General features: G+C 41.6%; 1 protein-coding gene across 5 annotated transcripts in view; it reads right to left on the bottom strand.

Annotated features, from left to right (window-relative positions):
• LOC113645027 (echinoderm microtubule-associated protein-like 4) overlaps positions 1-17,667 on the bottom strand; it is a 75,188-nt gene that overhangs the window by 22,840 nt on the left and 34,681 nt on the right. For all 5 annotated transcript variants that reach the window (XM_027150309.2, XM_027150311.2, XM_027150307.2 and 2 more), the window contains exon 2: positions 5,290-5,466. In XM_027150309.2, the coding sequence (XP_027006110.1) occupies positions 5,290-5,466 (177 nt within the window). The remainder of the gene's footprint in view (positions 1-5,289; positions 5,467-17,667) is intronic.

Raw genomic sequence — 17,667 nt, 5'->3', positions numbered from 1 at the left:
TTTGCCCCGGGCGGGAGTGGGCGGTCAGAAAATTTAGCGGGAGATCCACGGGACCCGGTGGGATTTGCCGTGTAGCCTAATAATAAGAATGGAGACAACACATGACGTTGAGAAGAAGATTAGTATTAGCATTAGTATTAATTTATCTTATTTAAATGCAATCATGTTTAATTCTGTTATCCTGGACTTTAGCCTGAACTAATAATTATTCTGATCATTTGTATACAAGCTCTCAAGAAAAAATCCGCGGGAGTGGGCGGGAGTGGACACAAACATTGCGGGTGCGGGCGGGAGTGGAACACGCAGCGTGCGAGCGCGGGCGATCCTGGTCAGAAATTCAGCGGGAGTGGGCAGGTGCGGGTTTATAAAAACAGTCCCGCGCAGGGCTCTAGTGTGTATGTGTGTGAACAGTATATGTGCATGCAGCATGGTGGAGTACAGTGTGTGTGTAAATTTACACCCAGTCAAAATATATGCAAGCATTGTGTGTGTGTGTGTGTGTGTGTGTGTGTGTGTGTGTGTGTGTGTGTGTGTGTGTGTACGTGTACATTATATGTGCATGCAGCATGGTGGAGTGGGGTGTGTGTGTGTGCGCGCACGTGTACATTATATGTGATTATATGTGCATGCAGCATGGTGGAGTACAGTGTGTGTGTGTGTGTGTGTGTGTGTGTGTGTGTGTGTGTGTGTATGTGTGCGCACGTGTACATTATATGTGAATATGTGATTATATGTGCATGCAGCATGGTGGAGTACAGTGTGTGTGTGTGTCTGTGTGTGTGTGCGCACGTGTACATTATATGTGATTATATGTGCATGCAGTAAGGTGGAGTACAGTGTGTGTGTGTGTGTGTCTGTGTGTGTGTGCGCACGTGTACATTATATGTGATTATATGTGCATGCAGTAAGGTGGAGTACAGTGTGTGTGTGTGTGTGTGTGTGCGCACGTGTACATTATATGTGATTATATGTGCATGCAGTAAGGTGGAGTACAGTGTGTGTGTGTGTTTGCGTGTACATTATATGTGATTATATGTGCATGCAGCATGGTGGAGTACAGTGTGTGTGTGTGTGTCTGTGTGTGTGTGCGCACGTGTACATTATATGTGATTATATGTGCATGCAGTAAGGTGGAGTACAGTGTGTGTGTCTGTATGTGTGTGTGTGTTTGCGTGTACATTATATGTGATTATATGTGCATGCAGTAAGGTGGAGTACAGTGTGTGTGTGTGTCTGTGTGTGTGTGTGTGTGTGTGTGTGTGTGTGTGTGTGTGCGTGTACATTATATGTGATTATATGTGCATGCAGTAAGGTGGAGTACAGTGTGTGTCTGTATGTGTGTGTGTTTGCGTGTACATTATATGTGATTATATGTGCATGCAGTAAGGTGGAGTACAGTGTGTGTGTGTCTGCGTGTGTGTGTGCGCATGTACATTATATGTGATTATATGTGCATGCAGTAAGGTGGAGTACAGTGTGTGTGTCTGTATGTGTGTGTGTTTGCGTGTACATTATATGTGATTATATGTGCATGCAGTAAGGTGGAGTACAGTGTGTGTGTGTTTGCGTGTACATTATATGTGATTATATGTGCATGCAGCATGGTGGAGTACAGTGTGTGTGTGTGTGTGTCTGTGTGTGTGTGCGCACGTGTACATTATATGTGATTATATGTGCATGCAGTAAGGTGGAGTACAGTGTGTGTGTCTGTATGTGTGTGTGTGTTTGCGTGTACATTATATGTGATTATATGTGCATGCAGTAAGGTGGAGTACAGTGTGTGTGTGCTTCATTATCCAAAATAATGAAGAAAATCTCTGCTTTCCATCCCCAGCATATCACAGACTTTTATTTTTGTTCCTAACCCAAGACACTTTCACACACAGTCAAATCCTGACAAGATCAGACATCATCATCAGGCACAGGTGGAATGAAAAACACTCGCAGTCTGACACTTCTAATCATACTGAAAAAACAGCCAGGTGTAACCATTAGCAGCCTTCCAGACAGCAAATATAAATAAACCCTAACAGAGAGCATTAATCCCGTCTCAGACGGAGTACGCAGCCTTACAGGGCTGACTGACAGAAGTAAGATCTGTGGTCAGAATGAAATGTTTATTTAACATTAGATCAGCAGTCTTTAATACAGAACACAACATTTACCTTTTAATGGTTGCTATATTGGTGTGCTATAAGTCCTAGATTTAAATCTACATGTTTTACTTCAAGGTTCCACTTCTAACACGAGACATGTCTGTTTTGAATTTCCAAACAGAACACACACACACACACACACACACACACACACACACACACTCTGGTTTCCTGATTTCTTTTTAACAATGCATGCCAATCGTTCGCTAATCAGACCTGAGAGGATAAATCCATGAATCCACGTCAATGCAAAGCATTCCCTTTCTGACTGAATATTTCTAAACCTTGTAGCTAGATTCAGCTAAACAACGTGAATAAATACGCTAAATAAAGCATGCGATTGGCTGCGACAAGCCAGAACATCTGCTACTTAAGCCGAGCTGTTTAGTCGCTGAACTTTAGCCAGACTTATTATTATTTTTTTCAGAGTTTGCCAATTTGTAGTAGAGGTACACACACACACACACACACACACACACACACACACACACACAGAGACACACACACACACACACACACCTGAGTGGGTATATAGAAATATAAACAGACTGTATACTGGTTGGTTCTATCTTTATGTACTGGTCTTTTAGTGTATTGTATGTGAATTGTTAAAAGCGCTATACAAATAAATTGAGATGAAATTGAATTGTATTGTCTGTATGCACTGTTTCTTGTCCTGCACTGGCTTTTGTTTTGCCCTTTTGCCCTGAACACATGCACTTTATATATATATTTAGGTTAATCTTATAATCCGCAGGTCTTAGGCCTTATTTTTGTGTTGTCTAATGAGGCTCTGTGTCTTCATGTAGGAACGTTGTTTTGTTTCACTGTATGATGCGTCAGCTGCATATGCTTGACTGGATTTAATACACACACACACAAATACACCAAAAGATATGCATATACACAGTCTACTGTGTGTGTATGTGTGTGTGGTTTCTTGTTAGTTTGATACTGCTGAATGCGGTAATCCCATCTTCTAGTCTGGTTCCACTCGAGGTTTCTTCCTCGTGTCATCTCCTTGCCACCGTCACCACTTTCTTGCACAAGGATCTAAATCTACACCCAGATTTTTGTCCAGGTGCTTTGTGACAATATATTAGAATAGAATGGATTTTGTTTGAACATGGGATGCATTCAAGCATTTGACTGCCTGGGGTAAGAAGCTCATTTTTAATGTAGCACACAAAATTCTTTAGTTTAATCACAACTTCTCTTCCCTGAATAGAATAAACTGGCTTTTGAACAACGTGATGAATTAAAGATATGGGAATAAAAGCTATTTTTCAAACAGTATGGAAACAGACATGGAATGAAACGGCAGGAAACAGAGCTCATGGACATGGCTCGGGGAGCATGATGAAGATGGTAGGAAAAAGACGAGGAGTGAAAGAGTTCACAGAAAGGAGCTCGAAAGAGACGTCTCTGCTTATGATGCTGTGTACTTCTGAGTCTCACTTCAGTTTTTCCACAAAAACAGTGACACACACTCGGGATTTCTGAGGTCAGGACAGACTACGTGTCTGATGAGAGAGAAGTTGCTCCACGAAGATTTAGTTGTTGTCTTCACTTAAAGTCGAGAAGAATGCAGAAAAACATACGCCGCTTGCTCTCAATTCCTCTTTTTTTTTGATAGATTCGACTGGAATTTTGAAATGTTCAGAGAAATGTGCTGCAAGCTTAGCCAAGAGCTGTGTGTTAGAAAGCGTGCAGCTTCTTGACTGAGGCTTTACAGAGCTACAGACTATAGATCAAAAGCCATTTCCATTTGTTTGTACTGTAGGGAAAAGGAGAAGGCCACTGCTAGGAAATCCACACGCCTACTCACTCACTCTAGTGCACACAAGCTCAAGTTACTAGTGCAGTGATAGATGGTGGGAACTGTAAAGCATAACAATGTGTTTGTTAGCATGTACAGACCACACACACACGCACACACAGACACACACACACAGAGACAAAAACACACATGCAGTCAAAACACAAACACACACATCAACACAGACCACACAGACGCACAAAAACCCAGACACACATATGCACAGACACAGACACACACATGCAGACACACACGTGCACAGACACACACACACACACACACACACACACACACACAGACACACACACTCATGCACAGACACACACGCACAGTCACATACACGCACAGACACACACACACACACACACACTCATGCACACACACACGCACATACACGCACAGACACACACACACACACACACACTCATGCACACACACACGCACATACACGCACAAACTCGCACGCACACACACACGCACAGACCCACACAGACACACGCACAGACACACACACACAGAGGGAACGGGAAAGGAGGAGGTGGAGAGCGGATATGGGTTAAATCCGTACCAGAAGCGCTTTTTTTTTTTGGCACAAATACTTTTCCTTTTCTTCTTCTCTGTTTTGTTTTTCAGTGCACAATGGCGTTCTGAGCGCTTTTCATCTCCTCTAGCTGAACTGAGAGACGGCGTCTTACGTTAAATGAGTAATGTTGATTTTTCAGAGGGAAAGTTACTGATACTCAGTTAATCAGCAGACTGAGTGATTGAGTGAGTAAGTAAATAAATACTGGGATTATTTTATAATCACACTATCCAGGGTCCCTCAGATGAGGATGAGTTTCCTCTGAGTTTGATTCCTCTAAAGGGTAAAAAAAAAAAAAAGAAAAAAAAAAAAAAGAAAGAAAGATTCTGCTGTTTGTCCAGCATGTCTGCCTCTCTCTGTGTCTGTCTGTCTGTGCCTGTCTCTGTGTCTGTCTCTCTGTGTCTGTCTGTCTGTCCATGTCTGTGTCTGTCTGTCTGTGTCTGTCTGTCTGTGCGTTTGTCTCTCTGTGTCTGTCTCTCTGTGTCTGTCTCTCTGTGTCTGTCTCTCTGTGTCTGTCTCTGTGTCTGTGCCTGTCTGTTTGTGCCTGTCTGTCTGTGCCTGTCTGTCTGTGCCTGTCTCTCTGAGTCTGTGCCTGTCTGTCTGTGCCTCTCTCTGTGTCTGTCTCTCTGTGTCTGTCTGTCTGTGTATGTGCCTGTCTGTCTGTCTCTGTCTGTCATTGTGTCTGTCTGTCATTGTGTCTGTCTGTCATTGTGTCTGTCACACACGCGCACCTTTGGTGTTCTGCTGCTTCTTGGCAGCCATGTCCTCAGACTGCGCGAGACGTCGGAGCACGTCAGCCAATGCGGCCTTCATCACGGTGAGCTCATCTTCCTGCTGCTGCACACGCAGCTCCAGAGACGACAGCCGGTCCTGCATGTCCGACACACTCGCTGCCGAAATACTGTCATCTGAGAGAGAGAGAGAGAGAGAGAGAGAGAGAGAGAGAGAGAGAGAGAGAACATTCCATTAGCATGCCATCCTAATGCCACTACATTGCAGTTTTCATTGTAGTGCTTCAGATGTGTGCAAAAATCTCTGTTCTTTTAATACCAGCCTCTAATGACCACAAAACCAAATAAACCATCACCCTTGATATCTCTTAGTTTTTAGCCTAAAAAGAGCTCAGAGAGGTCTACAGTCCACCCTTAATAAGTTAGCCGTGTCTATTAAACTTGTTTTCTGTCTGATTTTCTGAAATTTTCTCTCACGCTGGAGAGAAAAAATAAATAAATAAAAAATAAATAAATAATAATAAAAAAAGAGTTGTGTGTGTGGTAATAGATACACATGAAAGTTTAGATATGAGATCTGACATGTGATGTTTCCTTATCTCACCACAATGTTAGCACAAAAGGGCCTTGGTGTTTGACTTGTGAGTGCGTGTCGGTAGGTGTTAATTGTGAGTACCTTCCTTATAGTGTCGTATTCACAATGTACAGTGTGAGCATGTAAATGGTGGTGTTTGGCCTGTTGTTGGCCTGTGTGTATGTGTGTGTGTGTGTGTGTGTGTGTGCTTCAGCACTGCAGTAGGCTGTGTAGAGTGGCTGTGGTCTGAGCTCGGACTGCAGCAGCCCACACTCACATGGCGAAGCATGCCTACTAATGAAGAAGCCCTGCATTCTCCACTGTGGTTTGCTAGTTAGTGGGCCCCTCACTAAGCACTGCCTGTCTTTGAGGTGTGAGTGTGTTTGTGTGTGTGTGTGTGTGTGTGTGTATGTGTGCACGCGTGTGTGTGCGTAAATGTGAACTCAGACGCAAATACATATGGCCTTACGTGGAAAAGCTTCTGCTAAATACGAGACAAAAAAAGAAACTTTAAGACTACATATAATAGAACGATGAATCAGGAAGACATACAAACACACACACACACACACTTTTTGAAGTGATGAAGCACAGAGCGATCCACACGTTCCACACATGGTGTTGCAGAGCGCAGAATTCAGACAGCAAGTCTTAAGGTCACAGAGTGGTTATTGTAGCTGCCTGCGTGGGAGTTCAGGGAAGAGAAAAGGCTGAGGAATGCCCTGGCGCGCACACACACACACACACACACACACACGATCATGTCCCGGAATGAACACGCTGGTCGACATGGCTAGTCAACACAAAAGCACACAAGATCGGATACAGAACACACACACGCGGGTGCGCACACACACACACACACACACACACACACACACACACACAGAATTCAAAGGAGAGAAAAAAGCTTTGAACCACACAAATTAGCACGCTCTGGAGCCAAGTGTAACTGCTGCATAGCTCCAAAATGAGCCAGCACTGAAATCAAGCAGCCCAATCTGGCAACCGCAGGCAGAGCGAGGACCAAAGCAATGGAACCGGCTTCCGAAGGCCTTCCAAACATTTTGAGGTTTGAGGTCCGTTTGCCAAATTGTTCCGTGAGAGAGGGGATAATCACAGATCATTGCTTTAACTTCACCATATTTTACCTTCTCTCTCTTCACCAAGAGACTTCAAACAGAAAGAAGGAACTTAAAAATAAAAACATTTAAAAAAAAAAAAAAAGGAGAAAAGGCATAAGAAAAAAACTGACAGCAAAGACGGGTCAAGGATAAATTCGGTTATAGTAAACAATTTAAAAAAAAAAAAGGAAGTGAAGAAAGAGACTGATGACAGATTAAGATAAATACACTGAAAAGACACTAGATCAGTAAGAAACCTGATATGATATTCATCCACTGACGTCCGTCATACCCGACGTGTAAGGAACGAAACACTTTAAGACGTCCTGGTTCCTAAAAACAATCGAGGCGGTGGTGTATTATCACCTCAAAGCTGGTTCCAGCATATTCTGTAATGTTTTATTCAACATACATCAACTGCAGTGGCACATCCACAAAACAAGTGTGTGTTTCTCTCTCTCTCGGTCATCGGGTTAATAATTACTTTATGACTTTAGCTCCAAAAGTGAAGACACTCGAGACTCCTTAAAAAAAATTAAAAATAAATAAATAATAATAATAATAATTTGCTTGCATGGAGTATAATCCACATGAAATTGTATAATTATGTTCTATAACGTTATAGAAACTGCATCAGACATAATTTTTCAGACATTTTCACTCGAACCGGTATGTAAACATTTATTTTTTTTTATTTCTTATAACTGTTAATATATCGTGCGCAATCTATCAGAACATGCCTTATCACAATTCCAGTGAGTTTCAGCAACTGGACTTCAAAGAGGTTTTTATTTGTTTAAAGTTTGCACAGGAATAAAAGAGAATGATTCACCTTCTAGCTTCTCCACCCACCATTTCCTCCTTTTAGAGCAGGTATTTCCTTTAAGCCGCCTTGTAGGCAGAATTCCAGCACCAGGGAAAGGGGGGTATTGCCTCTAAATCTGGAGTATAATGCCTCTAAACCTGGAGTATAATGCCTCTAAACCTGGAGTATAATGCCTCTAAACCTGGAGTATAAATCCTCTAAACCTGGAGTTCCAAACCATATACAGCGGAGGCACAAGTTAATATTGAAAAATGAGTTTTTCCCATAGGAAACTATGTAAATGGAGATTATCTGCTCCAGTCACCCAAAAAAATGATGAGTAAATGTATACTCTTAGATATTTAGCTATGTCAGCACTTAAAATCTTGTGCTTTTCCTTTGTGCCTATGGTGGATGCTGGCAGTCTGTGCTCTGTAGATCACTTGTTCTTGCACCTACTGCTTTTTTTTTTTTTTAGCTTTGATTTCTTTCTTAATTTCCAGCGGCAGGATCCCGTGCTCTCATTGCCAGGTTCGATTCCCGGGCAAGGAGCTTTCCCAGCCACTGAAGAGTTAACTCTAAGGGCCGATCCAAAGCCTGGATAAAAAGGGAGGGTTGCGTCAGGAAGGGCATAAAAACCTGTGCCAAATCGAATATGCGGACCACGTGATCCGATGTGGTGACCCTGAACAGGGGGCAGCCGAAAAAATAAAAATTCTACTGGAAAATGGCCCTATTGTCTTTGTGCTACCGTTCTTGCTAACTTTCTTGGGACCCATAGCTATGTCTTCATCGAATACTGCACAAAATGTAAAAAAAAAAAAAAAAAAAAAAACACCAATACTAATGAAGTCATTTCGCTAAGCTTGGGCTAAATATAGAGCAGACCACCCAAACCACCAAACTGTCAAAACGCAAAATTCACACAGCTTTAAAATGCATGTGGAAGGTAATGTTGGTACCGTAGGTTGACTCTTTTGAAAAAGCTTTTGCTGACCAAAAAAAAATAAAAAATTTGGCTTTGCTCGCCTTTCTACTGATGCAAAAGTTTTGAACGGCTCCTGTATGTACGCACAACCTAGCCAGCTTTCGGTTCATTTGTATCACTCGTATGCTTCGTATCTGGATGCAGATTTCTTGCCAAATTCGCAAGAGAGGACATTCGTATGGCGAAGCTCTAGTAAATTACAGTTAAGACTCTGCTACAGATCGCATTATGTTTCTTTATGTTTATTCAATCAAATGAGTGTGTTTTATTTATAAATTGGCTTAATATATGGTGTACAACATTAATTGTATTAGACCTCTGTTTTGTGAGTTGTGCATTTATTTAGTTTTATCATGACAGATATGTACACAATGCTTTACACGTCAGAATTCAAAAATATCTTTTTTCAGTCTTTTTCTCTTCATTAAAATTTTGTTTAAAATATTCTGAGAATGAAGTTGAGTCGTGAATCGAATGTCAGTATCGTGAATCGAATCGTGACTGGTGTGGTTACAACCAGTGTGTGGTAACGGTTACAAGCCTAGCATTGTGTGTGAGTCTGCATTTGTGGTTCCCCCGGATGACCCTGGTGCCGGGGGAATGTCTGCATGTCCATGTGCATCAGAGATGCCTCGCTTGGCTAAAAGGAAGGAAGGAACAGTTTCTGCACTTGTCATATTTCACAATAAACCGCCACATTCCTGGCTCTCTCATGCACCACCCCCACCACACCCCCCGAACGTACATACGCGTGCGCACACACACAAATCCTTACAACTCACTTACACATGCACTTTCAAGAACATATTTAAACGTGGGCGAAGAGCGCTACAAGTATTCCTTCTCGACAACAAACATACAGCATGCTTCAGTAAAACAGTCCCTAGTGTATGTTTCAGTTTGCCTGCAGGTCTATGGAGGAAGACCTCAGGCACAGATAGCAGACATACAGGTCAGATAAGAGCTGTGCTGGAAGAGTGGTGCAATCTCCTCCAGAGCCATATTTCTATTTCTCTCACACACACACACACACACACACACACACACACACAGTTGACTAGTATGCGATTAACTTTCAACAACAGCAATGAACATTTACAACACAATCGAGTGGCCGTGTTTCCAGATGATTTGCACCTAAAGGTGAAACCCAACATAACTACATGCTTGTGTGTGGATCAGGAAACTCCAAACGTGGCCTCTTGGCAAAAAGAAAAAAAATCTCTTTTCACTCATTTTTGTTGCTCATTAAAATGCTTGTAAAGACGCTCACCACATGAGGAGGCGCATGTCTCAACTGGCTGTGTGTGCGGTGGCGCCGGTGCATATGTGTGCTGGTGTATATTTCCCCCTTTGTGCCCCAATCTGCACTCACACCCACCACTCACTCTCTCTCTCTCTCTCTCTCTCTCTCTCTCTCTTTGTCTCTCTCTCTGCCGGTCTCACACACACACACACACACACACAAAGCCTTTATCCTTAATGATATATGTATTTGTGTGTGTGTGTGTGTGTGTGTGTGTGGTGTGAACATTTTAGATGCAAAGATGGGCTGAGACTCTTGAAAAACACGACGCTAGGAAAGCGATGACTAAGCCAGGAGACAGTCTTTACATTGCATAGGGCAGCTTGCCAGGACATGCTAGGGAGAGATAAAAACTCAGACACAGTTTGTTTACTCGAGTGAAGAACGAGACACGGAAAAGATATCGATTCGATTTTGAAGGACGAGTGCATGCTCTACTCTAAAGATGATTCACTGCCTTTTTCTTCCAGCTGACTTTTTTTTGGTGACAAATGCCATGCAAAAGCAGGCTGCTTTAGAAAGTAAGATAAATGCTCACAGCTTCATCACAAGTGTGTCGCAATTTTTTCTTTTTAGTCAGTGTGAAGATCAGCATGATAGCATCCTCGTCAGGAACCTCAAATCAAACTTCAAGATTTATTTATATAAGTACCAAATATATAATGCAATCCTTAATGCAACAGCAGCTTAGAGGTCAGCCATGTGAAGTGCACTGTTTAGCAGTTAATAATCAATCAGACATGTATCTGATGTGTGTTACACACTTTGCAGGCCAGCATCATGAATGTACAAGCTGCTGTCTCGTAGCACTCATACTCAGGGACACTAGGGGTCTCTTCTTTCTTGTTTGCTGATAGGCGACAGAAATATTTCTCAGGCATGGCCAACCCTCTATAAACATTTACCCGGTTATGATTATGACATCTGGCTAATGATTGCCACACACATACACAGAAATTTGTGATATAATTGTAGTGATATATAACACCCCATTCACATAACCTATTTATCAGCACTGAACATAAGTAAATTGCCTTCTCTTTGCCCTTTAGACTTGACCTATGGAAGACAGATACATAGTGACTTACACTCACTATTACAGAAACACAAAAACAGGTACTGTAGGTGAAAAAAGAATAATTCCTGTACTCAAGCTAAAACACCTTCTTCCTGGTCAGGCTCATGGTGGATCAGATATCCTCAGAGATATCCTCACAGCCTGCACCGCCCGCCCGAAATGATGTGTTTGTGATTCATGTTGTTTTGTTTGTTGATCATCTATAATGGAAGATTAAGTCTGATGATTCGCTGGCGCTCCTGACAGCGTTTCCCAACCTGCCCTGAGCCGCACTAATCCACTACGTTTTCATAACGTCCATTTACACACGTTGTCACACACATTTATACACTCCACTTAAATATAGCCCATCATTTCATCACTCGGATCCTATTACACCTTATTAATAGCATCTCTGTGCTTTCTAGTTCTTCCTGGCTATGAGAGAAATCATGACACTTTTTTTTTCTTCGACACGACAAGCAGCTTGTAAATAGACATGTATTGATGCATGCGGCACATTTATTTTAACTTTAAGTCGGTTGAGGACAGAGCCGGCGTCACACGAGGCTTCATCAGAGACTGGGGTGCTTTCTACAGAACAAGAGATGTCAGAGGCACAGAATATATATATTATTTAGGCCGCCCTTAAGAATATTTTGGTTTGCAGTAACAGTTTAAAAAAAAAAAAAGGGGTCAGTAGGTCTATATTTTTTTTCCAAGTTTCAATGCAAAAAAAAAGTACAATTTTGGTGATGGTAATTACATAGGTATGACTTTAAACAAATTACAATATCGTGACGTCACCGACTGGGTCTTCAACCCGTGCCGAGCGGTGTCGAGCTGTTTTAATGTATTTTTTTTTTTAGATGTATTATGGTGCCTGAACACGTATGACTTGAACAGTGACCGCGAACATTTTGTTTACTGAAGAGTAAAAAAAAGGTCGGTCTTAAGGCAAATTTACAACTGGCAAGTCAGTCGAACTTAAAGCAAAAAATAAATAAATAAATAACAATTTGAGTCGGTCCTAAATTGACAGGGTCGGTCGGGTTACGGCAAACAAGAAAGTTTTTAAGGATGGCCTTATTTATTATTTATTTATTTATTTTCACTTCACTCAATTAACCTGTGCTATCTTTCACAAAACAAAAGTTGTGACTCTTTCAAAAACACAAGACAATCTGGTATGTAATACACTGTGTACTCAAACCTGTGTGTGTGTGTGTGTGTGTGTGTGTGTGTGTGTGTGTGTGTGTGTGTGTGTGTGTGTGTGCGCGCTACAGAGGTTTCCTCCACATACTCTAATTTTCTTTGATATTCCAAAGACATGCATTGAACGCTGACTGGCATCTCAAAATTGTCCCTGATGTGTGAATGAGTGTGTGTGTAATTGTAACCTGTGATGGCTGGCACCCTGAACAACCTGGAGTTACAAGGGCTTGCTGTGGATTGTACAGACTGAAAAAGATATGAACAGTTTGACATTCGAGTCTCCATCAGTGAACAGTGGAGTCACCCAGAGTCTGCTTCCTCTCAGGGTTTCTTCCTCCTGTCGTATCAGGGAGTCACTGCCGTCTGGCTCGCTCATTAAGCTCATAAACAAGGTCTCAATGCAGAATTTATATTTAAGCCCATTTTTAGGTCTAGGCTGAACCACATTTGTTTAGTCAAGCTTTTTTTTTCACACAAATTTATATGCTGTATTTCTATGTTTGTGTAAAGCTGCTTTATAAAAATACCCAGTACGAAAAGAAAGAAAGAAAGAAAGAAAGAAAGAAAGAAAGAAAGAAAGAAAGAAAGAAAGAAAGAAAGAAAGAAAGAAAGAAAGAAAGAAAGAAAGAAAGAAAGAAAGAAAGAAAGAAAGAAAGAAAGAAAGAAAGAAAGAAGTAGAAAACTGGAATTGGAGTAATATATTTAGCACACATCCAAGTTCAGTTACATTAGTTAATTGGTCATCAGCATTAAACAGGACTGGTGGCACACTGAAGCTTTCACTTGACTTTTGTTCAAATCTGGATTCTGTGACATTGTGATTTTTTTTTTTTTTTTTTTCAAAACGAAACAACCAACTTTTACTCATGTGCATCATGCTCTGAGGGCAAATCGAAAACAAATCACCTGAGAATTATTGCACGTGCACACGTGGTGTCACGCTAGAGACCTAGAGACGTGTGGGGAACGTGTTCGCACCATCGACATTATACCCTGGCTGTCTGAGGACTCGGGGGACTCCGGAAAGCTCCTGCTCAGGTAGATACGAGAGCTGTTTTAGTAAGCAGCCACGGCTTTGCTTTTCATGTTTAATGTAGTAATGCAGAGTGATTTGGATGTCGCTGATATATTTAAAATCTGCTATAAACGGTTTTTAGTCCATGGTTGTCAGTGTCTCAGTGAGCTGCACGTAGATCTGAATACGTAGAGCTTTTCTGAAGTCATTACAACCACCTTAATGTACTAGCACATGGTGCTCAGGGATATACTGTCCATGCACACACACACACACACACAAACTTTTGACAACTTCTAGCATCATTTTTTGAATTGAGAAATCACTCAATAACTGTAATGAGAGATTTCAATACATATGTGGTTTGTTGGTGCAAAAAAGCATGAAGCTGCTTTCTGAATGACATTCCAGTGTGGCTCGAGGACAGAAAGCAGCACGGGATTTAAGACTAGAGAAGGAAGAACAGGCCGCTCCGAAATGATATGTTAGTGATTCATTGTTATAGCCCTGGGCTAGACGTGCAAATACACATACACACACACACACACGCACGCACACACACACACCCGAGGACATGGGGTGTATTTTTAATGAGTTTAGTGACAAGGGGACTAGGGGAATGGCAAGTGGAGAAGAGGAATGCTATCGTCTGTGTCCTCTTTCTCTCTCTCTCTCAAGGAATCAGGAAAGCACTATTTCACACCGCCACACTCGGGAGGTCCATGAAGTGAGCATGAACACACACATTCTTGTGTGTAGCTTTTCCTGTGAAATGTGCGTGTGGAAACGCCAGTGTGTCAGCGTGGCGAATGTCACAGCGCGCTTGTCGGCTGCTTAGACTGCAGCTCGCATTGAGGCTTCGAACTGTTTAGAACTTGTAGAGACAGGTTTGCTTAAAAGACATTAGAGGAAAGTCCTGAGCCAAGAGACACTCTGAGAGAGAAAGAGAGACAAGAGGGGGAAGGGGAAAGAAAAACAGTGACAGATTGAAAGATCTGTTCACGCTTGGTGTTGAGATCCTTCTCACGTGACCCGATCACTTGCATACAGCCGAGATCGCAGTTCCAGAGAGCAGAGTTTCATTTGTACTATGTGTGTCTTTACTGAAGAAATGCGACCAAAAGCAGTCAGTAAACGTGTTACACACGTGCTTCTAAACAACCAGTGCACAAGCTGTGAACTCAAATATCTCCAGTGTAAAAATCAAACCTGCAACACAGCAAAACTCCACAAGTATACGTTTGATTTAAAGCTGACATCTGATGAATACACTTCATACACACGGCCAAATTTTTTTACAAGTTGTATCATCGATGTGCCAAAAGTCTCGTCTTGGTCTTATTAGAAGTAGACCTGTAATGTGTTATTAGACTTGAAGAGTTAGGAGGATGTGAAAGCATTCAACAGTAAAATTAAAGCGTGCGTATAAGAGGAGGCTTGTTGTGGCCACTGTCGTTCTATTTATGCCATGCCAGCATCAATGGCTATTAGTTCTTCTAGTAATCTTTTTTCCCCCACTGTATTTTCACTGTGTCATCTCAGCAGCTATATGAGCTATATGAGCTCCTCAGATTGGTGAAACATTTTGGAAGACTCTTAAATACATATTTTCTAAGTAAAAGAGTTGTCTGTGGTCTTTAAGAGGATAACAGTCCATTTATACATGTTTAACGGTCATTCTTGTCTTCATGGTTTAGTAGGAAAGTCTCCAGTGTCCTCTTGTGTATACGGCCTGATCGTTATACAAAAGAGGATAAAACAAAGAGAATTAAAATACAAATAATACAAGTATACTAAGATTAGCATGAAAATAAAATGATCTGTTCATCTGGTTTAAGAACTGCGTGATTATTGTGAGTAAATTGCACTTGGGAGTGCAAAGAGTGTGCAGCATGAGTAATATATGCTGTGCAAGAATTCAGAGTGAAAGCTGTCGGGCGTTACACATCAGGATGCACTGCTGTTCACACTACAAATGCAGAATGACACCAGCCAGTGAGCTGTACTGAGCACTGCAGCTTTATACAACTGCACACCAGCTCCACTGTATATCACTATATGCAAGCTCCATCATACAACATCCCATAATAGACAGCAGCTTTAGTGTAGTACATGCCAACTTTACTGTGCAGTCAGATCTACTGGAGCTACATCACCAGCTTTACTGTACTGAACACACACTTTCCCTCACATCAGACCAGCTATACTGTACTAAACACACTTTACCTCACACCAGACCAGCTACTGTATGCTGTACTGAACACACACTTTACCTCAAACCAGACCAGCTTTACTGTACCAAACACACACACACTTTACCTCACATCAGACCAGCTATACAGTACCAAATGCACACTTTACCTCACACCAGACCAGCTATGCTGTACTGTGCTAAATACACACTTTACCTCACACCAGACCAGCTTTACTGTACTGTACTGAACACACACACTTTTCCTCACATCAGACCAGCTATACTGTACTATGCTAAATACACTTTACCTCACATCAGACCAGCTATACTGTACTATGCTAAATACACTTTACCTCACATCAGACCAGCTATACTGTACTATGCTAAATACACTTTACCTCAAACCAGACCAGTTTGCTGTACAGTACTAAACACCCACTTCACTCTTGACCCTGAACAGAATAACATTGTTCTTAAATGTATAATAAAAATGAATACATTAAAATCACAGATCACCTTCATTCAAACTTCCTGTACGCTATACGAGTTTTAAAATTTTATTACATAATACATAACACATTTGGGACAGCAACAGGCTGTAATCAGTGAACAAGGAGCCTACTGCAAAACACAAACAAGAGAAGACACACCAAAGCACACTCACTTTCACACAGAGACAGGATAACAAAACACTGTGTGACACACTCAGGTGCCAAATAGCTGAATAACACAGTGCAACAAAATACAACAGACTATAGCAGTATAATCGGTCTATAACCTGTGTGCAGGTGTGTGCGTGTGAATGTGTGTGAGGAAAACGTGTTATGATTTTCAGCACGCCTATAGAGGGTGATGGCGAGAAACAGAGCGTCAGCTAGAGGAAAGAAAGGGCTTGCTGAAAGAAGATCGAGTTGCATGCTGAGCTTTGATCATTCCTTCATATACGATAACGCTGCAGAAGCTAAAGTAGCAACACTGGAGTTTTTAATCTGTATTTCTCATCAGATCTGTGACACTTCCTAACAGATTATACATGCTCATGCACTCAGTGTTTGTGTACATAACATGCATAACATGCAACTTCATAGTTGGCTTCCAAACAAATAGCACATATGATATAGCTCATTTAATTTCGATTGAATCATATGCAAAGTTATTCAATTCAGTTTTCCATTGTGTTTCATCACATGAGCTTTTGTGTTTTTTTCATAAAACTCTATTTTGCATTTGCGTGTTTTGGTTTGTTGGTAATTGATGAGGAAGGTGCAGGCTGAGAAACTTGGATTGGGGATTGAGGGAAGTGAATGAGAGAGAGAGAGAGAGAGAGAGAGAGAGAGAGAGAGAGAGAGAGAGAGAAGGGGGGTTGGGACTAAGGAAGAGAAGGAAACAAAAGCTGGGGAAAGCACAGGACTGTACACAACAACGTGCTGGATTGTGTTCAACAAACTGTCCAGAATGCAACCTGGAGGTTTAACTGTTACATTCAAATGAATGGCAAATGTAACCAGAGCACACATACGCTCTGAGTAAAACTCACAAAACAAACACACACACACACACCAAATGTTGCTGCACTGGTTACTCATTGACCAGCAGTTCCTATAACTGCTGTGTTTATATGACAAAGAGAGGAAGTAACACCCGTCCTCACTGGCCCATGAACTCACCATCATAATGTGTGTGTGTGTGTGAGTGTGTGCATGCATGTGTATGTGTGTGTGTCTGTTTCATATCCTCTGTATTAAGAGTCAGTCAGACAGCTCATGCGCCACACATTCATACTCACTCTCTCTCTCTCTCTCTCTCTCTCTCTCTCTCTCTCTCTCTCTCTCTCTCTCTCTCTCTCTCTCACTCTAAAACATACTGTACACGCACACGCAAGCACGCTGCACACACACCATCCCCCTGGCTGGGGTAGCAGTGTTGCAAAATATCTTTATGATACTCAAGTACGTCATGCATCAGAAAAATGATTAGTCAGTTAGACTAATTAAATATTGAACAAAACACAGCATTTATCACCGAATTAAAGGGAAAAAAAATTGGTTGTTTGGGATTATGAAAGTATCACTGTTAGAAAAATAAATTATAATGTGAAGT

The sequence above is a fragment of the Tachysurus fulvidraco genome, chromosome 4 (genome assembly GCF_022655615.1).
Source record: "Tachysurus fulvidraco isolate hzauxx_2018 chromosome 4, HZAU_PFXX_2.0, whole genome shotgun sequence".
Classification (NCBI taxonomy): Eukaryota; Metazoa; Chordata; class Actinopteri; order Siluriformes; family Bagridae; genus Tachysurus; species Tachysurus fulvidraco.
The sequence above is the reverse complement of the archived record's forward strand: the minus strand, read 5'-3'. Positions and strand labels throughout refer to the sequence as shown.